The 25,964-nt window shown below is 36.6% G+C and overlaps 1 protein-coding gene and 1 long non-coding RNA gene across 2 annotated transcripts in view; one reads left to right on the forward strand and one right to left on the reverse strand.

The window, feature by feature from the left end:
- Window positions 1-25,964, forward strand: part of VSTM4 (V-set and transmembrane domain containing 4) — a 133,927-nt gene that overhangs the window by 57,302 nt on the left and 50,661 nt on the right. The window contains exons 3-4 of the mRNA XM_031956281.1: window positions 6,393-6,461; window positions 11,991-12,098. Coding sequence (XP_031812141.1) covers window positions 6,393-6,461; window positions 11,991-12,098 — 177 coding nt within the window. The remainder of the gene's footprint in view (window positions 1-6,392; window positions 6,462-11,990; window positions 12,099-25,964) is intronic.
- Window positions 1,679-25,919, reverse strand: LOC116421927. Its single transcript, XR_004232521.1, has 4 exons — window positions 25,783-25,919; window positions 24,220-24,466; window positions 9,944-10,026; window positions 1,679-1,984 (listed from the first exon to the last, which is right to left on the reverse strand). It is a non-coding gene; the product is annotated as an uncharacterized LOC116421927 (long non-coding RNA).

Below are 25,964 nucleotides of genomic sequence, written 5' to 3' on the forward strand. Positions count from 1 at the left end.
TTTTTTCTTTTCTATCTTTCTTTTTTCTCCATTTTCTTCTCTTTCTCTTCTCTTGCTCTTTATCTTTCTCTCTTTTTTCTTTTCTCGATCTTTTCTGTCCTTTTTTTCTCTCCTCTTTGTCTTATCTCTCTCTTCTCCTTGCCATTCCTCTTTCCTCTTTTATGCTATCCTTACCGCTACTCTTTCCCCCACTTTCTCCTGTTTTCGCCACTCTTCTTTTCTCCTCTTGTCTTTCTGATCTCTTTTCTCTCCTCTCTTTATTCTCTCTTTTCTCTTTCCTCTCCACCTTGCCACTCTTTTCCTAACTTTTCTCCTTTTTTCTCATATCCTCACCACTCCTTCTTTCTCTACATATATTTCTTTTCTCCCTCTCTTCACCTTGCCACTTTTTTCTTTTCTCCTCTTTTTCTCATGTCCTCACCACTCCTCTCTTCTTTCTCTACTTATATTCTCTCTCTCAATCTATTTATCTATCTACCTACCTACCTAATGTATCTATCTAAACTTTCTAAACTGTCTATCTTATTTATATTTTTAATCTATCTATTTATCTAAGATACCTATCTAATCTTATCTATTTATCTAATCTATCTGACCTATCTTTTTTATTTATATATCTAATCTATCCATCTTATCTATTCTGTTATATTTGTCTTTTTTCTTGTCTTTTCACTCTTTTTTCTTCTCTTCTCTCTCATCTCTTTTTCTCTCCTCCTCTGTTTTCTCCTTGCTACTCTCCTCCTTTCCTCTTTTCTCTTTTTTCTCCTTTCCTTGCCACTCCTTTCCTCGCCTCTCCACACCACTTCTCTCCTCATTCCTTCCTCAGCCTCATGAATTTTCCTAACGAGCAACAAAGTTGTTTCAGTGAGGGTAATTAACTCCTTAAATACCTGATTATCAAGCAATTAATGAGGTACCATTTGGGTTATAGCATATCTATATCTATATCTAAGTATTAGGAAAGAAAATTGCTCTGGAATGTAGATTCTGAATTAGAAGAGAATAAAAACTTCGTGTCCTCCTTCTATATATTTATGCCTTTCTGTATGTGTGCATGCATAATATATGCAGTTTCAGATATGTGAAACTGTGTGTGTGAGAGAGAGATCTTCCACCATACTCCTTTAGATTCCCTCATACTCTTCTTTTTGTAAAACGTGTTCTCAGACAGACTCAATGACAACTTCATGTGAGTTTGTCACCCCATCCCCCCTTCAAAGGCATTTGCAATTTAAGCCTTATTTCTAACTGAGGCATCAAGTGTTTGTTCTTTATGAAAGAACTTTTTTTGGTATTGGTGAGCAGGTGAGAAACTGATTTTGGGAAATAAGGGGGACTTCCCTGTCCCTCTGAAATTACATATTGTACTGATTACTTTCCTTTCTACCATGACTGACCCCTGATTTTTCTGCATTATAATCTTGTCCTTTATGTAACCATCATTTTTTTTTTAACAAGATATTGAAGCTCACTGAATTGAAGTTCCCACAACTTTGCAGTTGTTTTTTCTTGGAATAAACACTACTGGGTATTGTCTGTAATAATCCTGTAAAATGGGGAAATAGATTCCTTTCCCATGGAACTCTGTAGGATGTTCTGGGCAGGAAACTGTCCATTTTTCTTACCTTTCACGGAGACTGCCAAAAAAGTGTCCATTTTCTTAGCATTTTTCCTATGGAAAGAAGAATGACAAAAACCACTTTGTCACCTGGTTTGTCTCCTATTCTGTATTCTTTATCAGTGTTTCATTATTCAGAGCAATTACAACCAAGTTTTACTAGAGTGGCTGGCTAAGCAGTGGGACCACAAGATCTCTTTTTTTATGGTCCCTCAAATTCTGGTTGATGTCATAGCAGTGGATGTTGTTCCTTTGTTGTTTGCCCCATTGCCACATGGCTCAAACCATGATATTTATCCTGGGTAGCATCACTCTGGGAAATAATTGAAAAGTCTCCCTTCTCTCAAAAAAAAGGGGTCAGAAGCCCTAAAAGATAAAAATAACAATGGAGAATATTTATTTAGTGATTTAAAGTTGACAAAACCTTTTTTATTGTTATGATTTTATCTATTCATGGTAGTGCTTATTTATAAACATATATTTATATACATTTATAAAGTGCTTACTGTCTGCCAAGCACTATGAAAACCACTTTATAATTATCTCATCCCTGGAAGGTAGGTGCTATTATTCCCATTTTATAGATAAGGTACCATTTGGGTTATAGATATCTAAGGCAGCTGGGAGACACAGTGGTTGGAAACAAAGGGGAATTATTTAAAATGAATGAAAATTTGTTTATGAAAAACAAATGGGTTTCTGAGGGAGTCACAGGGTCATTATATGGGTCCGATGGCACTGGCAAGCTGAAGATGAAATGTTTTCATTCCCTTCTCTATGACTCAGGTTTCAGTGAGCGCTACTGTACTACAAGGTAGAGCAGAGCAAATTGAAACCCGACAGGCACTGGATCATGTTTCCAAGGCTGCATGGCCTCTAATTCCTGACTCATTTGAGTCCATTAGGGCTGCAGTTCCTCTTAGTCTAGGGACCATGCATTTTACTGTAAGAAAATGTTATCAGGGCTTACTGTGTGGTTTGAAAGTTCAGCAACTTTTCCTTTGGTCTGACAAAGCATTCCATCAAAACATTTCATCCACTTCCCTTGACTTCAGTCCCTTCCAAGGTCCTTGAGCTTTTAAAGTTCTATTTCCATTGTCTCACAGATTGCTATATTGTCTGCACAAGGTACATTTAGAGAGATGTTGGGGAAGCTTTGCTTTGGAGAGGGTTCATTCCTTCCTTGTCTACCTCAAATGGTAGCTGTCCCTTCTTATCCAAGAGGCTCTGCCTTTGGGATTTAAAACATGTACCCAATTCCAATCTACAAAATGGGGATAACAGTAACACCCAACTCCCAGGATTGTTGTGAGTACCAAATAAGAAAGGAAGGAAGGAAGAAAAAAAGTATTTATTATGCACATTCTGTGTGTCAGGCACTTTGCTGTATTGCTGTTTCCTTGTTTTTCAGTTATATCCAATTCTTTATGATCCTCCTCTTTTTTACTTTTGTTTGCTGCTGTCATTTTAAGTCATTTCCTTATCCATCCCATTTTACAGATAAGGAAACTGTGGCAAACAGGGTTAAGTGACTTGCCCAAGATCACACAGTTGGTAGGTGTCTGTGGCTGGATTTGAACTCAGAAAGACGAGTATTTCTGACTCCACATCTGACACTCTATCCACTGTATCACCTAGCTGCCCTTTGGCACAATTTGTAAAACTGAATGCTTTACAAATATTTTCCTATTTGATTCTCACAACAGTCCTAGCGGATAGGTAATATTTATGATCCCCACATTATAGTTAAGGGTTCTGAGGCAGACAGAAGTTAAAGGACTTAAGAGTCACAGAACTAGTAAGTATCTTATAATGCTGATTGAACTCTTTCCACCTCCTAGCCCATTGCTCTGATTTGCCACCTAACTGCCTCTAATAACAGATAGAAGGTACTTTGCAGACCTTAGTGTTCTACCTGAAAGCCACTTAGGATTGTTATTACTAGTCTTTCAGTCTTAGAGATAAGACAGTGGGTCCTGAAGATTATTTAGTGCAGCTCCCTCATTTTACAGGTGAGAAAACTGAGACCCAGAAAAAAAACATGTTAATTGCTCAAGGTCACACAGGGAAGAAATGGGAAATCCCGCATTTCAGCCTCGGTCCTAGGACACTAAATGCAGGTTCTCTGTTCTGCCTTGAGTTGTAAGGATCAGCCGAGGCAATGCAAACTGAAAATCCCTCTCTCCATGTCAGTTCTGATGATTGGACAGCTGAAGTGTGCTCTCTCCCTGTGTCCGTGCTTTTCATTAGCTTCTCCTTGTTTCTGCCTTATCCTGCACAAATATCGTCATAGCTTTCAGGCTGAAGAGCACATGTCCTCCGAGAGCTCCTTCCCAGAGGACCGGATCCGCTGTTCTCTTACGTAGCCAGAAAGCAAGAGAGGGTCACGAGTGATCTCCTAAAGGCTCAGAACTCATAAGGCAGATGACTTCATAATATGACCTCCTGTAATTATTTCTTCTTTATGCTCAACAAGGCCTCTGCATAAGTCAAACATCACAGGGGAGAAAAATTATTGTTCCCTGGTGCTCAAGATGAAAGGGACGGATTGATCTAACCTTGGGATAGCTTCTTCCTATGTACTCAGAGATAGAAAGAATTAAAATTGGGGGAGTGGAAAATCACAATGATTCACTTTGCCATAAGATTAATCTGGCTGAAAGTGCACAATGTGACAACATTGTGTGAGAACTTTCAAAAGGCACGTTAGTGAAGACCACTGAGACTGTTAGGAATCTCCAAGTTGTTATTTAATTTAATCTACTTAGAACAATTGGAAAATCAGAAGGATTGTAAACTTAATGTTCTTGGAGATTGTTTAATTCCACTCCCCATATTACAGAGAAAAAACTGAGTTTCAGAGTCAAAGTGTCTTGCCCAAGGTCATGTAGATAATAAATGGCCGAACTAGGATTCAAGGTCAGGGCTACTGCCTACAGAACTTGCATGTTTCTCACTGCCTTCCTCAAGTGACCAGCGGTTTTCCCACTTCTGCTTGAAGACCCCAGTGGCCAGGAAATCATTGCTCTCTGATTCTACCTCTTCCATTTTTGGGTAGATCTCATTCTTCTTTTTTGGTTAGGCTGAAATTTTCCCTCTTTGTAATTTTCATCCACTCCTCGGGGACCAAGCAGAACAAGCTTCATCATTTTTCAACTCAATAATTCTTCAGGAAGTCCTGAATTCAATACAGCTTCAAATACTAACTGTGATCCTACTCAATCTCTGTCTGCCTCAGTTTCCTTATCTGAAAAACGGGAATAATATTAACACCTATCTTCCTTGGGTTCTCGTAGGGCTCAAATTAAGACAATATTTGTAATAAGTGCTTGGTACATAGAAGGTACATACTATGTAACTATTATAAATATGAGTTCTCTCATCTATTCACAATAAGTAGCTAATTGTTTGGAGAATAGGATTTAATAGTATAGTTTTGGTTTGAGGGACTGAAAAATAGTGGGATTTTCACATTTCCTGTTAAAACTTAGAATATTGTTTTAAAATTTAGTCTTCTACCTAAAACTACATATACTCTTTCAAGATGTTGAAATAGTGTGTTTCAAAGTTAGAGATGATGATAATATTGATGTGATGAGATAGCATTTGTATTTTTATATTTATATATTTGTATTTGTCTTGGATCATTGTGTAGCTAGACAGAGCTGAGTCATTCATAGTTGATCATCACACAATGTTGTTGATTTTGTGGACAATGTTTTCCTGCATCAGTTTATACAACTGACAAAAATTTTAACAGGCTCAGAAATCTGGTATCTTAGCTTCTAAGCCATTGGGAGCACTAAATATAAGTTGTTTGAAGTTGGGGACTGTCTCTGCATACCAATACTTATCACAGCACCTTGATTTTCATTGGTACTTAGTAAATATTGTTTGAATTATCAAGTGGGGGACGATGTAAGAGCCATGGTCAATAACATTAAGAAAAGTAGAAGCTGACAGGATAAAAGTTAAGGGTGTCAGATACTACATAGCAGAGATAATAGATTTTTTATTATGTTGACCCTAGGTTGTTAAAAAAAAAAAAGAGTTGAATTGTGTCTCAGAATTCATTAAGAAAACAGGTATGTTTATTATACTATACACACATATACTATACACACACATATGTATTTGGGAGATGCCAGTTTATAATGGTTAAAATAAACAAGAGAGTTAAGAATGCCTGAGTATTTAAGACCTGCTTTATATACATGCCTGGTATGTAGTTATGGGCATTATTTAATCATTCATTGCATTGGACAACTTGTCTTACATAAGTTATACATGAACTGCCAATCCACCTTAGTGGAAGGGATTTCTCTGACCACTATGACCCTCCCCCTATGCCAATGAAATCATGAGTCCTTTCCACACCTCCCAGAAAAGGCAAATGTAACCACAATCATTGTGCTTGGAGACAGATTTCAGTCATTTAGACAATTGGTTTATTGACCCCCAATAGATGCTGGATAAATGGGATGTTACAGTCTAATGAAATAAAATTGTCATTTGTGCTATAATTAGTAAGCATTAACAGTGTACATTATAACTGCAGAGCATAAAATTATTATGTAATATGAGATTTATCAACATATAAGGTGAATTTTATTTTTTCACAAAAATCATTTGGTTATACTATATATATGTTCTATATGTGTATATATATGTATATGATGTATGTGTATATGTGTGTATAAATATATTGTATATATGTATGTATGTAACATATTTCTATATATGTTATATATATATATCTTTTTTTCCTTTTCAGTTATTTCTCCCAAAGCATCAGATGATTCCACTTTTGAGAAAAAGAAAGAGACCTGGGCATTTTTTGAAGGTAAAGTATATATTTCCCTCACAATCAAATGCCATTGACCATGTATAAGATAGGGAGTCACAAATCTAAGTTTTCATTTTTACTATGGCAACCATATTTATTTTCCCCTTTGTCTCATGTATAAGTTAAATGGCAATACTCAGATGATGTGAAATAGTGTGTTTCAAACTTAGAGATGACAATAATAATGATGTGGTTTTGAGATAGCATTTATATAATACTGGGCTTTTAGGTTGCACAATGAAGAGAGGCCTGACTTTAAAGCAAGAAGGATCTGAGTTCAGATCTTGCCTCAGATTTTCTCTAGCTGTGTGATCTTGGGCAAGTCATTTAATCACATTTGCTTCAGTTTACTTATCTGTAAAATGAGCTGGAGAAGGAAATGGTAAACCCCATTTCAATATATTTCTCAAGGAAAACTCCATATAAGATCACAAAAAGTTGGACATGCCTAAAAATAATTTATCATTCATATACTTCTGAGCTCTAGTCTCACCTCATTAACTACTTATTGATTGGATGTTGCACTGGCATCTCAAACCCAACATATACAGAAGAGAATTTATCCTTTGCCCCATACTTAACCTTCCCTGTTTTTGTTGAGGATGCCACAATTATTCCAGTCATCAAGGTGCACAACCTTGGAGTCATCTCTGTCTTTCTCCTCCCTGCATTTGATTGCTAAATCTTTCCAAATCTACTTCCACAACATCTTTTGTTTCCTTGTTCCATTTTTCCATTCACACTGATGAATCCTAATGTAGCCCCTCATACCTTTTCATCTGGACAACTCCAACAATGTCATGATCTCCTGATCAGTATCCCTGCCTCATTACTTCCCATTTCAAACCATTCTCCATACAGCTGTCAAAACAGTATTCCTTTTCCCCCCCATTGTTTGTTTGCTTTTAGCCTTCATTTTTTAAATAGTTGTTTCAAATTCTCTTTTTCCCTTTTGCCCCTCTTTCAACCATTGAGAAGGCAATCAAATATCAACTGTACATATCGGAAGTCATACAAAACATAGAAAGCACTATTCCTAAGAGCTAAAGAAAGTAACATTCTAGTAATCGTTCTACTAATTCATTCTACTAATTGTTCAACCAATTTCTTCAGTAATCCCTTATTGGATCACTAATTGCTAGCATGTGCTCCAAAATTTCCTTGCTTTTCAGTCTCCTAAATAATTATGATCTTTACATTTATATGATATTTATCACACCTTCCATCATTCCCATCACTTGAAACTTCTCTGTCTCCATGATTTCAAAATCCCCTAATTTGGACAAAATCAACTTTTGTATATTTCCTATGCCCTTATTCCTTTTGTACTCATTCTTCACTCATCAACAAAGCATTTATTAGATGTCTGCTATGTGCAAGGCACTGTACTGAGATCATCACAATCTCTGTTTCATATATCTATCTATCACTCCAATTAAAACTTGTACAGTAGCAACTAATTTCTATTACTTTAAAACTCTTAGGAAAATTGTTGCAGTATTAACTGTACTGATGTAGGGCCCCTTTGCCCTTTTGTCCTTGTATGGGAAGACTGAAGGCTGTTGATGGATATCTCTCTTTCTCTTTTTCTGGGGTTTAACTTGCCCGGATGTGAGCTTCTAGTACAGAGAGAGCTTTGTTAGACTTTTTTGTTGGTGAAATGTCAGAATCCTTTGGGATACTTCTCAAATATTTTACCCTGACAGAGGTGATATTACAAGCTAGATAAGAAATCTGAGAGACATGGATCTATTCATTGATATACATGGAGCTCATCCAAGCATCCATGTTATCCATTTTCAAATTTGAAATGTAAGCTATTGGCATTTTCTATATGAAGGCCACATTGTTGGAATTCTCATTCCTGAGTGACAGCAAAAACCCTCTCTCTCAATCTTTCCAAATTGGCTTATGCAAGTGGTTAGAAACTGGGCTACTGCCCTTTGGTTTAAAGAATGTTTGGGTCACCATGTTATAAAGCAATCCTGAGGGAAGAAATATTTGCCCCTTATTCTAGAACAAGTGTTGCTGGGCAGCAGAGATTTCCCCCCCTTCCTACTGCCACTAATTTCCCTAAAGCACTTCATCTCTGTTGGGATGAAATGGGGCTGGGGTCCTGTCACCTTGCCCTCCTGCCATTCATGCATGAATCCAGATACAAAATTTCTAGGCTCAACATCTGCTTCAGGGAGGCCAGTGAGGAGGTGATGGGTGGATATTTTCTGCATGGCTGTTTGCAATTGTGTTTTAAAATTACATGTGTGTCCTTTGAAAATTAATGACAAAGGACAAGGTAGTAAGTGGAGTCAATGAATAAATAACAAGGTACTGAGCATTAAGGGTGTGGGGGTAAGGATAGAGAAAGAGAAAGAATTATTGGTATGATAGCAAATGTAATATTCTTTAAAGTTAATTCCAAAATGAGTTAACTACAAATTTCCATTTAAACTGGCTGTCTGGCTAGTGAAAGACAAGCTGAGACAACTCTGTGGCCTTGTTGGTTTGGAAATTCAGGTATCTTACTAAATCCCATAGGTGTCATACAAGAAAACAAATGTTAAGACTAAAGGGTGGATAATAATAATATTAGAATATTGCTATTCTAATGCTATTTATAGTAGCAATTTATATTGGTATAACCCTTCACAGGTTTTTAGGGCGTTTCACATGAATTAGCTTATCTGATATTCATAATGGCATCATGAAGGCACGATAAATGTTGTAGTCCCATCTTGAAGATTAGAAATTGAGGTTCATAAAAATTAAATGCTTTTGTTGTAAGGTCTAAGCTCTAAGAATTGCTGAATTCAGGTCTTCAGACTTCAAACCCAGTGTTTTTTCCCCTATCCCATACCGAATCCATTGCTAGGGTGGTGGTGGGTAGGGCAATTGTTTGATTTCTGACTTTGTCCCTGAAAAAAAAATTTGCCCCAGCTACAGAGCCAAAACTTATGGCTGAACCCCAGAGCACTTTCTATGAATGTTCTCTGATTAATGGGCCCATCTTCTATAGTCTGGGCATAGTGACAGTAGCTTAGCTATATTCTGCTCCAACAGAGATGAACTGCTTTAGGGGAGTTGGTTGGCAGCAAGAGGGGAGAATAATTCTGTTGTCCAACAATGGTAGTTCTGGGCAACGGGGTAAAGATTCCCTACCCCCCCCCCTTTGCCTTCCTCTACCAGCATACTGCTTTATAATATGGTGGCTGAATCAGTTTTCTCTTGTGTTCACTGTTACCAGTTCCTTCCTGTCCCTAGGGTCCTGAATTTCCCCTTACAATCTATACACATTGGCTTTGTCTACATGGTTCCAAAACAACTAGTTGAAATGGGGGACAATGACATCAAATTGTCTATTTGGCCTTCCTTAGTCAGGAAGTCCCAGTTACTTGGACGAATTGAACCAGCTTTGTAAAGGTTTGCTTTTAACTTTATCAAATCATATTTTTTAGAACAAAGGAAGGACTGCCATTACTTACCTAGGCCAGCAAAGCTAGGGTTTAGCTCCTTCACCTTTGCCTTGAAAAGGGAGCAAACACCTCCACTGGTAATATGAGGATTCCTATGTAAACAGAATCACAGAAACGGAAAAGTTAATAAGTTTATTTTCCTCACTGGTCAAATGAGAGTTTTGGACTACGTGACCTCTGATGTCTTTCCCATATCTAGCTCCTGTGATCCTTTTATCTTAAGTAATATAATGGAAGGCAAGAGTACAAGAAGATGTGGATATATTCTTGCCTTTGTGACTTTGTGTGCCTTTGGACAGACCCCTAGTTTGAGGCAGCTCTCCAGTTTTCAGTTTCCTCATATATATAAAATGAGGAAGTGGTAGCAGATGTTCCCCAAGGTCTTTTGTGAATCTAGATTTATGATCCTAAAATGCTAAAAATACTTCGGCTTTAGAAGTAGCCTTTATCCTTTTTTGCTTTACCCAGATTAGGTTCTCTCTCCCTCCAAGCAAAAGCTAGACCAAAACTCAGAGCCCCCATGCTCCTTTGGTATCCACAATATATCCCTAACTTACCAGCAGACAGTCACTAAGAGGAATTTTTTGGAAGTTTATTTCATCAAGATGTTATGCCCATCATTTGCATATTGCCCTGAATGACTTCATCAGGTAAGAGGCTCCCATGTGCTTCTAGACCCTTTCCTAACCCTTTCCTAGTTATATTTTGCTCATTAGGACTGTGCTTAGAGGCTCCAGCTCTTCTCTCTGTCTTTCATCATTACCCCATTCTTATGATACTCCCAAGTTGTATTTTGTGGCACTGCCCTGCTAGGTTACAGATCTCAACTATTTCTCAGCTTTGGGTTGCAATGAGGTCCCAAAACATTCCTGTGCTATCACATCTCAGTTTTAACTTTTTGATCAGTTCTGTCAAAAACAGGACAGAGAGGCAAACAGAGACAGAGACAGAGGACAGAGAGAGAGAGAGAAACAGAGACAGAGAGAATAAAAGGGAGACAGAGAGAAAGAGAGAGAGGGAAAGAGAAAGAGGAAAAGAGAGGGAGGGAGAAAGGGTCTACACAAATAGTTCAGGGTTATGTGTTTGAAGGTTTCTATTTTTAGTAAATAGTTTATTTGGTGTTGAGGTATTGGGGGTATTATACTGGAATTGAAAGCAAGAGAAACCAAACTGCCTCTGGAACTTATAGAATGATTCCCCAAGAGCATACTTCTTTGTCTCTCTAAGCCTCAGTTTCTTAGTCTTTGGAGTGGGGATAATACCTTGTAATGCTAGGAGTTAGAAGAACTACAGACCTGGAATCAGGAAGACATGAGTTCAAATGTGGCTTCAGACATTTACTAACTGTGTAAACCTGGGCAAAGCACATAACCCTGTTTCCTCATTAAAAAACTGAGAAAAAGGTGGCAAACCATTCCTATATCTCTACCAAGAAAACCCCAAATGAGGCCCCAAAGATAGGATAACTAATTGACTAAACAACAGTATTTCATCTACAAATAATATAACCTTATTTTAATTATATATAGCTATATAATTATCAGGAATGTATATATATATATATATTGTATATATGTATGTAGTATATCTATATATGTGTGTGTATAAATATATATATATATATATATATATATATATATATATACACACAAAGAGATATGTCATGTATTTAAAATAACCCTAGGTATTTAAGATACACACATATATACATAAACATAAACAGATACACATTGATATCCTAAAAATTTTTTGGTAGTCTTTAAGTTTCAAATATATAATATCTGTATATTTATGGACACAATATATACATATGTAGTAAATATATATACATACATGTTGCATATGTATATGTGCACTCTGTGTAAAGTTAAAGCTAAGATATTTGTGTACAAATATGTAAATAAAATACATGTTCATGTATATATACATAGAATGACATAGACACTCTTTTTGATGTTTCATTAGGAACCTTTGAAGCTGAGGTTTCCCTCACTGGGATATGGTATTACTTGGTCTTCTGAGACCTCCTCATGACCCCTTTGTGCTGTCTTTTCAGATCTCTACATGTACGCTGTACTCGTGTGCTGCATTGGCATCCTCAGTGTCCTCCTCTTCACTTTGATTATTCTTTGCCAGTCTCTGCTTAACAAGAGGAAATCGAGAGGTAATGGCAAGTAAATAAGGTCTGCTGTTTGTGGGTTGGGAATGTTAGGTTTGTAAAGCCCAGACAGGCAGCTGATGTCACTTTGTCTTTTTGGTAAAACACCGTTCTATTTTAAAACCCATAATTATTTAGGAAGCACCATGCCATCAGGGAAGGGATGCCATGACATGTAAATGAATTAAACTTTTTTTATTTATTATAATAACTTTTTATTGACAGAACCCATGCCAGGATAATTTTTTTACAACATTATCCCTTGTACTCACTTCTGTTCTGATTTTTCCCCTCTCTCCCTCCACCCCCTCCCCTAGATGGCAAACAGTCCTATAGATGTTGAATGTATCGCAGTATATCCTACATACAATATATGTGTGCAGAACTGAACAGTTCTCTTGTTGCACAGGGAGAATTGGATTCAGAAGGTAAAAATAACCCGGGAAGAAAAACAAAAATTTAGACAGTTTACATTCATTTCCTAGTGTTCTTTCTTTGGGTGTAGCTGCTTCTGTCCATCATTGATCAATTGAAACTGTGTTAGATCTTTTGTCAAAGAAATCCACTTCCATCAGAATACATCTTCATACAGTATTGTTGTTGAGGTATATAATGATCTCCTGGTTCAGTTCATTTTACTTAGCATCAGTTCATTAAGTCTCTCCAAGCTTCTCTGTATTCATCCTGCTGGTCATTTCTTACAGAATAATAATATTCCATACCATTCATATACCACAATTTACTCAACCATTCTCCAATTGATGGGCATCCATTCATTTTCCTCCATCTCCCCTAACCAAAAGTTTCTGGCCACTATAAACAGGGCTGCCACAAACATTTTGGCACATACAGGTCCCTTTCCCTTCTTCAGTATCTCTTTGGGGTATAAGCCCAGTAGTAGCACTGCTGGGTCAAAAGGTCTGCACAGTTTGATAATTTTTTGGGCATAATTCCAGATTGCTCTCCAGAATGGTTGGATTTGTTCACAAATTCAACAACAATGCATCAGTGTCCCAGTTTTCCCACATCCCCTCCAACATTCATTATTGAATTATTCAATTATTTTTTCCTGTCATCTTAGCCAATTTGACAGGTGTGTAGTGGAATCTCAGAGTTGTCTTAATTTACATTTCTCTGATCAATAGTGATTTGCAACACTCTTTCATATGAACAGTAATAGTTTCAATTTCATCATCTGAAAATTGACTGTTCATATCCTTTGACCATTTATCAATTGGAGAATGGCTTGATTTCTTATAAATTAGAGTCAATTCTCTATATATTTTGGAAATGAGGCCTTTATCAGAACCTTTAACTGTGAAGATGTTTTCCCAGTTTGTTGCTTCCCTTCTAATCTTGTTTGCATTAGTTTTGTTTGTACAAAGGCTTTTTAATTTGATGTAATCAAAATTTTCTATTTTGTGATCACTAATGGTCTCTAGTTCATCTTTGGTCACAAATTTCTTCCTCCTCCACAGGTCTGAGAGATAAACTATCCCATGTTCCTCTAATTTATTTATAATCTCGTTCTTTATGCCTAAATCATGGACCCATTTTGATCTCATCTTGGTATACGGTGTTAAGTGTGGGTCCATGCCTAATTTCTGCCATACTAATTTCCAGTTATTCCAGCAGTTTTTGTCAAGTAATGAATTCTTATCCCAAAAGTTAGGATCTTTGGGTTTGTCAAACACTAGATTGCTATAGTTGACTATTCTGTCTTGTGAACCTAACCTGTTCCACTGATCAACTAATCTATTTCTTAGCCAATACCAAATGGTTTTAGTGACTGCTGCTTTATAATATAGTTTTAGATCAGGCACAGATAGGCCACTTGCATTTGATTTTTTTTTCATTAATTCCCTTGAGATTCTCGACCTTTTATTATTCCATATGGATTTTGTTGTTATTTTTTCTAGATCATTAAAATATTTTCTTGGAAGTCTGATTGGTATAGCACTAAATAAATAGATTAGTTTAGGGAGTATCGTCATCTTTATTATATTCGCTTGGCCTATCCAAGAGCACTTAATATTTTTCCAATTATTTAAGTCTGACTTTATTTGTGTGGAAAGTTTTTTGTAATTTTGCTCATATAATTCCTGACTTTCCTTCTTTGGTAGATAGATTCCCAAATATTTTATGCTGTCTACAGTTATTTTGAATGGAATTTCTCTTTGTATCTCTTGCTGTTGGATTTTGTTGGTGATGTATAAAAATGCTGAGGATTTATGGGGATTTATTTTATATCCTGCAACTTTGCTAAAGTTATGGATTATTTCTAATAGCTTTTTAGTAGAATCTCTAGGGTTCTCTAAGTATACCATCATATCATCTGCAAAGAGTGATAGGTTGGTTTCCTCATTGCCTACTCTAATTCCTTTAATCTCTTTCTCAACTCTTATTGCTGAGGCTAGTGTTTCTAATATAATATTGAATAATAATGGTGATAGTGGGCAACCTTGCTTCACTCCAGATCTTATTGGGAAAGGTTCCAGTTTTCCCCATTGCATATTATGCTTACTGACAGTTTTAAAAATATGCTCCTGACTATTTTAAGAAAAAGTCCATTTATTTCTATGCTCTCAAGTGTTTTTATTAGGAATGGATGTTGGATTTTATCAAATGCTTTTTCTGCATCTATTGAGATGATCATATGGTTTTTGTTAGTTTGGTTATTGATATAGTCAATTACACTAATAGTTTTCCTAATATTGAACCAGCCCTGCATTCCTGGTATAAATCCTACTTGGTCATAGTGTATTATCCTGGGGATGATTTTCTGTAATCTTTTTGCTAATATTTTATTTAAGATTTTAGCATCAATATTCATTAGGGAGATTGGTCTATAATCTTCTTACTCTGTTTTCAGCCTACCTGATTTAGGTATCAGTACCATGTCTGTGTCGTAAAAAGAGTTTGGTAGGACTCCTTCAGTCCCTATTTTTTCAAATAGTTTATATAGCATTGGAGTTAATTGTTCTTTAAATGTTTGGTAGAATGCACATGTAAATCCATCTGGTCCTGGGGATTTTTTCTTAGGGAGTTGGTTAATAGCTTGTTCAATTTTTTTTTCTAAGATGGGACTGTTTAGGATATTTACTTCTTCCTCTGTTAATCTGGGTAAGTTATATTTTTGAAGGTATTCTTCCATTTCATTTAAGTTGTCGAATTTATTGGCATAAGGTTGGGCAAAGTAATTCCTAATTGTTGCTCTAATTTCCTTAGTTATAGGGTTCTCCTTTTTCATTTTAAGTTAACATTTGATTTTCCTTTTTTAATCATTTACTAAGGGTTTCTCTATTTTTCGGTTTTCATAGAACCAACATGTTTTATTAATTAATTCAACAGTATTTTTACTTTCAATTTTATTGATCTCTCCTTTTATTTTTAAATTTCAAGTTTAGTGTTTGACTGGGGTATTTAATTTGTTCCTTTTCTAGCATTTTAGTTGGCAAATTCGTTGACCTTCTCTTTCTCTTTTATGCAAGTAGGCCTCTGAGATAGAAATTTCCCCTTATTACCTCTTTGGCTGCATCCACACATTTTGGTATGATGTCTCATTATTGTCCTTTTTGGGTGAAGTTATTAATTATGTTCTATGATTTGCTGTTTCACCCAATCATTCTTTATGGAGATTATTTAATTTCCAATTATTTTTGGTCTACTTTCCTCTGGCTTTTGTTTGAATGTAATTTTATTGCATTGTGGTCTGAAAAGGATGCATTTACTATTTCTGCCTTAGTGCATTTGAGTTTGAGGTTTTTATGTCCTAATATATGGTCTATTTTTGTATAGGTTACATGAACTGCTGAAAAGAAAGTGTACTCCTTTCTATTTCCATTTTGTTTTCTCTAGAGATCTATCATATCTAACTTTTCTAGTATTCTATTTACCTCTTTGACTTCTTTCTTATTTATTTTGTGGTTTGAGTTATAGGTTGAGATCTCCCACTATTATAGTTTTGCTGTCTATTTCTTCTTGCAACTCTTTAATTTTCTTTTTAAGAATTTAGATGCTACACCCACTTGGTGCATATATGTTTAATATTGATATTGCTTCATTATCTATGCTACCCTTTTGAAGATATAGTGCCTATCTCTTTAATTAGATCAATTTTGATTTTGTGATCTGAGATCGGATGGCTACCCCTGCTTTTTGACTTCACCTGAAGCATAGTAGATTTTGCTCCAACCCTTTTACTCTGCATGTTTCCCTGCTTCAGGTGTGTTTCCTGTAAACAACATATTGTAGGATTCTGGCTTTTAATCATTCTGTAACTGCTTCCTCTTTATGGGGGTTTCCGTTCCATTTATGGTTAAAATTACCAAATCTGATTACTTGCCATCTTGTTAACCCTTGTTAACAAGATCCTCTTTTCCCCCCCTACCCCTTCCCATATTAAACTTGAGCACCACTTGCTTCCCCAGCCCTCCCTTTTTAGTATCCCTCCCCCTGCCAGACTCCCCTATCTTGCTCCTTTCCTTCACAGTTTCCATATTCCCTTCTGTAGCTTATTCCTTCCCTTTTCACTTTTCCCTTCTCACTTTTCAATGAGGGTGTGGGGAAGTTTCACCTAAATTGAATATGTCAAAAATTTTTCTCTTAAAGCCAATTCTGACAGCAGTAAGATACTCACTATATTCATCCCCTCCATTCTTTCTCTCAGATATAATAGGTTTTCTTTGCCTCTTCATGAGATGTAGTACCCCCACTATACCCTTTTTCTGGTACAATGTCCTTTCTACCTCTAATTTCTAGAACAAGGTATACATGTGTTCTTTATACATCTTTATAGAAGAAATATAGTTCTCAAGATTTCTTTTTACCTTTTTAGGTTTCTCTTGAGTTCTATATTTGTAGATCAAACTTTTTGTTAAGTTCTGGTTTTTTCATCAGAAATAGATGAAATTCACTTATTTTGTTGGATGTCCATCTTCTTCCCTGGAAAAAGATGCTCATTCTGGCTGGGTAAGTTATTTTTGGTTGCATACCAAGTTCCTTAGCCTTTCAGAATATCATATTCCAGGCCCTTCGATCTTTTAATGTGGATGCTGCTAGATTCTGGGTAATCCTTATTGTGGCTCCTCTATATTTAAATTGGGTTTTTCTAGCCGCTTGGAGTATTTTTTCCTTTGTTTGAGGGTTCTGGCATTTAGCCACTATATTTCTTGGTGTTTTGATTTTAGGATCCCTTTCAGTAGGTGATCAATGAATTCTTTCAATGTCTATTTTGCCCTGTTTCTATGACTTCTGGGCAGTTCTCTTTGATAATTTCCTGGAAGATAGGGTCCAGGCTCTTTTTTTGGTCATATTTTTTCTGGGAGTCCAATAATTCTCAGATTGTCTCTCCTAGACTGTTTTCCAGGTCTGTTGTTTTCCAAAGAAGGTATTTCACATTTTTCTCCAATTTTTTTTTTTTTTTTTGGTCTTGCTTGACTGATTCTTGTTGTCTCCTTGAGTCATGCAATTCCATTTGCTTGATTCTGATTTTCAGTGAAGTATTTTCTTCATTCACTTTTTTAATATCTTTTTCTAATTGTCCAGTTGAGTTGCTTTGTTCTATGGAATATTTTTCCATTTCGCCAATTTAATTTTTTTTTCTTTTTCTTTTTTTTTATTTAATAGCCTTTTATTTACAGGTTATATGTATGGGTAACTTTACAGCATTGACAATTGCCAAACCTCTGGTTCCAATTTTTCCCCTCTTTCCCCCACCCCCTCCCCCAGATGGCAAGATGACCAGTAAATGTTAAATATATTAAAATATAAATTAGATACACAATAAGTATACATGACCAAACTGTTATTTTGCTGTACAAAAAGAATCAGACTCTGAAATATTGTACAATTAGCTTGTGAAGGAAATCAAAAATGCAGGTGGGCAAAAATATGGGGATTGGAAATTCAATGTAATGGTTTTTAGTCATTTCCCAGAGTTCTTTCACTGGGTGTAGCTGGTTCAGTTCATTACTGCTCCATTGGAAATGATTTGATTGATCACATTGCTGAGGATGGCCAGGTCCATCAGAATTGGTCATCATATAGTATTGTTGTTGAAGTATATAATGATCTTTTGGCCCTGCTCGTTTCACTCAGCATCAGTTCATGTAAGTCTCTCCAGGCCTTTCTGAAATCTTCCTGTTGGTCATTTCTTACAGAACAACAATATTCCATAATATTCATATACCACAATTTATTCAGCCATTCTCCAACTGATGGGCATCCACTCAGTTTCCAGTTTCTAGCCACTACAAACAGGCTGCCACAAACATTCGTGCACATACAGGTCCCTTTCCCTTCTTTAAGATCTCTTTGGGATATAAGCCCAGTAGTAATACTGCCGGATCAAAGGGTATGCAGTGTTTGATAACTTTTTGAGCATAGTTCCAAACTACTCTCCAGAATGGTTGAATTTGTTCACAACTCCATCAACAATGCATCAATGTCCCAGTTTTCCCACATCCCCTCCAACACTCATCATTATTTTTTCCTGTCATCTTAGCCAGTCTGACAGGTGTGTAGTGGTATCTTAGAGTTGTCTTAATTTGCATTTCTCTGATTAATAATGACTTGGAGCATCTTTTCACATGACTAGAAATAGTTTCAATTTCTTCATCTGAGAATTGTCTGTTCATATCCTTTGACCATTTTTCAATTGGAGAATGGCTTGTCGCCAATTTTATTTTTTAGAGAGCTATTTTCTGTTTCCAGTTCACTAATCCTATTTTTCAAGGATTTGTTTTCTTTATCCACTCTGTCTTTAAATGAGTGGGATGACTTCTCCAGACTCTCTTGCCAAGCTTCCCTCTCCTTTTCCCATTTTTCTTCTAGCTCTCTTGTGAGAGCCTTTTTAATTTCTTCTATGAGATTCATCTGTGCTGAGGAACAGATGATCTCCTCCTGTGGGGATTCACCTGAAGATAATCTGTTTTTAGTCTCCTCAGGGTTTAGAGTCTGTTCTCTGTCTGTATAAAAGCTGTCAATCATTAAAGTCCTTTTCAATTTTTTGCTCATTTTGTCAGAGAAGAATCAGAGACAAACTAGCAAAGAAAAAAAGGAAAAAAACCCCAAGTGGAATCTGCTTTTTGGGGGGAGGGGCTGGGTGGTGTTATGGAGTTTCCTCTACAGACTGAGGGGGCAGCAGCGAGGCACTGGCAGGACTGTGCTGCGCCTGGGCTCTGAGACTCTGAGAGTGTGCTGAGACGCTGTTGGGGAGGGGTGGCCGGTCCCAAGGAACCCAAGCTGTTTGGGGTTGTATTCTTCACCCCCGGTATTTTTAGCTTCTCTGCTGGGCTACTGACTTGCTGCCAGGGCAAAGTATCCAATCCTGTAGTGAAGCTCTCCCTGCAGAGACGGCTGAGATCACACCCCAACCCCCTCCAGTCTGCTCGGCTGTGAGCTGCCTGCCAATCTCTTGCTGCCGCTGCCTGCCCTCAGCCTGTGCCCGATCTAAAACCATCCCGCCCTCGAGCAAAAACAGATCTTTCCTGGCGAATCTCAAGGATGTCTTCTCTTGGTAACTGTTTGTGGGTTTTTTTTCAGTCAGGCATTAATTCAGAGGGTTGTAACAAGATGGATTCTGAGAGAAAACGCAGAGCTTACACAGCTGTGTACCTCCTCGCCACCATCTTGGCCAGAAGTCCAGTGAATTAAATTTAAGTGAGTGAAGGCTGTGCAAGAGCCTGCAAGAGCCATCTGGGCCCAGTGGCCAGATACAGATCAGGACAACTGGAGATGGCCCTGGATGCAGTGGGAGACCTTGGCCTTTCCAAGCTAAAAATTTTAAGAGGTCTCAATCTTACTGAACCAACTTGTATTGAGTGATTAAGGTTAGGTAAGAAATGAGACAAAGAAGGATCTATCTTACCTAGTCCAAAAAACCAGTACGGGAGGGGACCATGAAAGGGAAGAGTCGTAAAGGAAATAGAACTTGAGGCTGAGATACTCCTTATCTCTTTGATTTCCAAAGGAAAATGTGAACATAGTTGAACACTGACCAGCTCCCCCTTTTTCAGAATTCCTGCCTTCCTTAGCTTCTCAGTCAGTCAAAAAGCATTTATTAGGAACTTACTTTATGCTAGTCACAGTGCTTAGCACTGGAAATACTTAGAAAGGCTACTCTATCTTTAAGATGCTCACATGCTGGTGAAAGATAGGGAAAATGAACATGAAAATACTATTTATATACAAACTTCATTGAATGTTATTGGAAAATAATGTCAAGGAAAGGCACTAGTATTGAAGAAGAGGAGGAGGAGATTGGGAAATGTCTCTCAGAAGAGGTGATATTTGAGATCAGTCTTGAAGACCAGACTACAGGCAAAGAAGGACATTCCAAGCATGATTGTACAGCCAGTTAGAAGGCACTGAGTGAGAAGATGGAGGGCTCTGTTTGAGGAGCACCAAGAAGGCTGATATTGTTTCTGTGGCTTTACTCACTTGGGTCCATCTTTCTCTGATAGCTTCTTTCCTTCTTTTTTTGCTTCCTCATCATTATCTTTCAAGTTAAGTGAGGCTACCACCTTGAGTTTTGTCCTTGACCTGCTCCTCTCTATTTCATTTGATAACTTTATCTACTCCCACAGTAGAATACCACCCTTATCATGGTGGGTTTTTTTGAAGCTTTAGGATTCTCAATCCCAATTTTTTGACCAACATTTTTTGTACTTCTACCTATATGTCTTGTGGACTTCAAACTGAATATGCCTTAAACCCTACTTTGCCCCCCCTTCCTTCCCCCTCCCTAGTCATCACCACCTTTTATCTTCCTTTTAAAATAGCTGTTTTACCTGACTAGTATATTTCTACTTCTTTTTCTCCTGATTCACATTCAGAAATTCAGAATTCACTTTGTCTTCTTTCATTTACCACTAATATATAATGTCATTAAGCATCATTAATTATTGTATTAATTTTTCCATTCTTTCTATCACCCTTGCCACATGAATTTCAAGTCCTTATTAATAAATTCCAGACCAATTATATGACCTGTCCTTCTAAGGATAAGCTTGCCTTTGACACTTTTATTATTTTGCTCATATTATAGTAAGAATGCTCTTCCCCCCCACCCTTCCCTACAAAATCGTACTCATTCTTGAGGACCTAGCTTATTGCCATCCTTCAAGGCCCTGATCTTATAACCAAAGCTTTCCTCCTCTAAACACATCACCTACTTTGCTTTGCTTATTAGCTTTTATAGGATATAACTGGAAAGAAACTTAATAGATTACCTGGCCCAATCCACTCATTTTAAAGAAACTGAAATTCAGAGAGGCACTTGCTCAAGATCACATAAAAAATAATGTTAGAGGTGAGATTTGAACCCAGGTCATCTATCTCCAAATTTATTGTGTTTTATTTTTTTCCTTCTTAGTATCCTACTTATGTGTTTGTATGTCTCAAGGTTTAAGGGTGAGGAGTATCATTTATCCATAGTTTTTGTCTCCCTTAGCATTTAATATAGTACTCAGTACATTAAGGGGCACCTGATATCTATTCATAAAAAAAAGACCAAAGAATTGTAGGATTATAGATTTAGATTTGAAAGGGATGTTGAAGATCATTTGGTCCAAGTCATTTATTTTACAAAGGAATTAATGAATGAATGATTTGCACAGTGCCTGGCACATAGTATGCACTTAATGATTATTGATTGACTGATTTCCTTTCTACTTTTCTCTGATACTAAAGCTGTATTATTATTATCATAGCTAGAAAGAGCTCCTAAGAGGAATGTATATCAGGCACATTTAGCTCTTGACATCTTCCAACTGTCCAAGGGGTTGTTGGAAGAGTTAGTGAGTTCTCTGCCCTGCCCAAGTATGAGACAGCAGACAAGGTGATGGGTGGGGAAGCATGGATCTGCTGAATGTCAGGGCAACTTTACCTTATCTGGGGGACTCAAAATCCAGAAATGATGTTGACAGATACACTTGACTTTGTACCTGATAGCATCAGCCCTTGAAATATTGTCATCTCTGCCCAAACCTGCTCAGAATGAACCAGCTTGAAAATATACTCCAAGAACTATCCTCAAAAAGTTATCAAACTGTGCATACCCTTTGATCCGGCAGTGTTACTACTGGGCTTATATCCCAAAGAGATACTAAAGAAGGGAAGGGACATGTATGTGCAAGAATGTTTGTGGCAGCCCTCTTTGTAGTGGCTAGAAACTGGAAACTGAGTGGATGCCCATCAGTTGGAGAATGGCTGAATAACTTGTGGTGTATGAATATTATGAAATATTGTTCTGTAAGAAATGATCAACAGGATGATCTCAGAAAGACCTGGAGAGACTTACACAAACAGATGTTGAGTGAAACAAGCAGGGCCAAGAGATCATTATACACTTCAACAACAATACTATATGATGACCAATTCTGATGGACCTGGCCATCCTCAGCAGCGAGATCAACCAAATCATTTCCAATGAAGCAGTAATGAACTGAACCAGCTACGCCCAGAGAAAGAACTCTGGGAGATGACTAAGAACTATTACATTGAATTACTTTTCATAGTCAGTATTTAGATAGAGTTAGGGTAGAAAGAATACTGAAATTTAGATCATTCTGGTAGTGCTTCTGTTGGAGAAATGGAGTGACAAATAGTAGATAACTTGATCATTTAAGAGGCATTTAATAAGCATATTGTGTACCAAGTTCTAGGGATTTAAAGAGAAAAATGAGATGATCCCTTCCCCCAAGGAGCAACTTTTTATAAGATGAGTCCTTTTGAAGGTTATTCATATTCTGCTGAGAAATGTAGCTCTTGGAAGGAATACATTTATTTTTCTTCTTTGTTTTAGATCTGTGGATTCATGGACATAGATTCCTATGGAAACTCCATTACTGATGATTTAAACTAGCAAATTCTCTATACTTTTCTAGTCATATTGAGTTGCTCAAGGGACTAAGAGGTCAAAGGACTTATATTCACTGGCATGGCATACCACTGAGATGGCCAGAAGGAATGTTTTAACTGTATTGTGTATGTATACATATATACATACATGCATTTATGCCTATATATTTGGATATGTGTATATATACATACATATATATATATATATATATATAAATGTAGATATATATTATCTCTCTAGTACAGGCTTTGTTTCTGAATTGATTTCAGTGCAATTGAATCTTCCTTTTAAGTGATCTTAATGACTGAATATTGATGAATATTGATTGTGTAATCAGTCAGCCAAAAAGTTTATCTAATTGACTTTATTAAGCTATTCATAAGAAAATACAAGATCCAAGGATTCATTTGTTGAGTTGTTTTTCAGTCCTGACTCATTTAGTTTTCATGACTCCATTTAGTTTTAGTTTTAGGGTTTTTTTGGCTGAAATACTGGAGTGGTTTGCCATTTTCTTCTCCAATTTATTTTGCAGATGAGAATATTGAAGTAAATAGGGGTAAGTGACTTTTCCAGAGTCACACAGCTAGTATGTGAGGCCAAATTTTAAGTCAGGAAGATAAGCCTGGTACTTATTCCTGAATTTAGGCCTGGCATTCTATCCACTGTACAATCTATCTGGTCCCAAGGGATTTATTCAAAGGAACATATGATTTGCTCCTTTTTACTGTAAAAAGAAAGTCAAATTGGTTCTCTGATCCAAGCAAGTAAGATAAAAGAAGTCCATTGTTCCTACTGGCTTCTGTACTTTGTTTCATTGCCCAGATTTAATTTTAGAGTTAATCATTCTAAGTTGTCAAGATTTTCTTGAAGTCTAATGCCAACTATCTCTCCCAATTTCATATCAATTTTGTGTAGGCAAACAATTTTAATAATTATACCATTCATGCTTTTATTCACATCATTAATAAAATTAACAACTTATTGTTTATGTTTTTAGAAGAAAGAATCATGAGTTTAGAATTTGGAAGGGGTTTTTAAAAATCACCTCATCACAGAAATAAGAGTCACAAAATTTCAAAGACAGGAAGGAACTCAGAACCATCCACTTTAAGTCTTATTTGTATAAGAATACATATTAAAACATTTTCAACAAGTTGACATTCAGCCTCTGTTTAAACATATCAGTCATGGGAAGCCTACTTTATCCTGAGGCAATCTGTTCCACTTTTCAATGGCTCTCAATAATAAAAAAAAAATCTTTACCTTGAATGTAATTTTGTTTCTTAATCTCTGTTCATTGTTGCCATCTTCCCACTAGAGTCATAGAGGCTAATTCACTTCCATATGACAGCCTTGAAAATATTTGAAGAGAGCAATAATCTTTCCAATAAGGCTTTTGTTCTCCAGATTAAACACATCCCATTCTTTGATCCATCATCTCATGGTATAGCATTGAGGTCTTAGACATTCTGGACATTCTGCTTTCCATTCTTCTTTCTCAATCTTCTTCCTAAAATTGAATTGATATTCTGATAAAAATCTGAGTAGGACAGAGCCCAGGACTACTCCCTCTCATTCTATATACCCAATACCCTTCTTAATTATGATTGTATTACATTAGATTATAGTTACTATGTATTGTTGAATCTAATTGAGATTTATGTTCATCATGACATTCGTATCTTTCACCAGGTATGGTTCAACCACTCTTTTCATTCCTCCTATTTGGGAAGTTGATTATTCAATCCAACTGTGTGTGTTCAGTTGTTTTCAGTCATTTTCAATTATTCATGATCATATTTGGGGTTTTCTTGATAAAGATATTGGAGTGGTTTACCATTTCCCTTTTTTAGCTCATTTTACAGATGTTAAAACTGACATAAACAGGGTTAAGTGATTTGCCCAGCATCCCACAGCCCAGTACTCTATCCAATGTGCCTAGAACCTAACTTTAAGACTTATCACTTTTATTACCTAAATTTTGTTTTATTACATCTCTAGTCTTCCTTCTACACTGTCAAGATCTTTAAATTTCATCTTTTTCTCTTCAGTTTGGGGTCATCTGCAAACTCAATAAACAAACCATCTGTGTCCCAATCTATTTCTAATTCACTGTTAAAGCAATTAAAAACCCAGAACCAAGGGAAGATATCTTGAACATTCCTCTAGAGGTCTTCCTCTAAACACATTGAGTCCTTAATGGCTGCTTTTGGGGTTCAATCACTCAGCAAGTTTTGAATTCATCTAACAGCTTTACCATCTAGCCACATCTCTCTCTTCTTCAGTAGAGTAGCATGAGAGACTTTGTTAAATGTTTGCTGAAATCTAGAGAAGACATGTTTACCAAATCATCCTGGTGTCCTAGCACAATAATGTTATTTTAAAAGAAAAGTAAGGTCAGTCTGATGGGAGCTATTTTGATAATGGGTCAACACCTCAATTTCTGGATGTTAAACCATCCTTTTAATAATCCATTCTGGTAATGTTCCCTTCTCTCCCTTTCCCCACCTTGCCCCCCCCCAAAGAAACAAGCATATTTTCTATGATGCAGAATCTGTTCAGTTATCTAAGATCTTTCAGAGATTACTGAAAATGGGTCAGTGGTAATTTCCACGAGTTTTTTTTTCAGTATCATTTCAATGAAGTTCATCTTGATCAGGTGATTTGAAACCGATCAAGGCGTTTTATTTCTCTTTTATCTCCCTAAATTTCCTCTCAAGTTTGGGGTTGTTGTAGTTCACAGAGAGCAAATCTTAGCACCAAGAAAATCTGGATTAAATTCCATATCTGACACTTTCTGACTGTGATTCTAGACAAGTCACTTACCCTCAGGGCTTTAGGCAGTGTTTGTGAGAAGGGATAACTTGCATTGGTAGAGTGAATTTTCTTCCCTAAGAGTTCCCTTTGTCAATGTCATCATAATAAGAATACTCAACATTAATATAGCATTCTAGAATTTACAAATTCTTTCTAATTCTATTTAATCCTAAAAAAAAACTTGTATGATT

The sequence above is a fragment of the Sarcophilus harrisii genome, chromosome 2 (assembly GCF_902635505.1).
Source record: "Sarcophilus harrisii chromosome 2, mSarHar1.11, whole genome shotgun sequence".
NCBI lineage: Eukaryota > Metazoa > Chordata > Mammalia > Dasyuromorphia > Dasyuridae > Sarcophilus > Sarcophilus harrisii.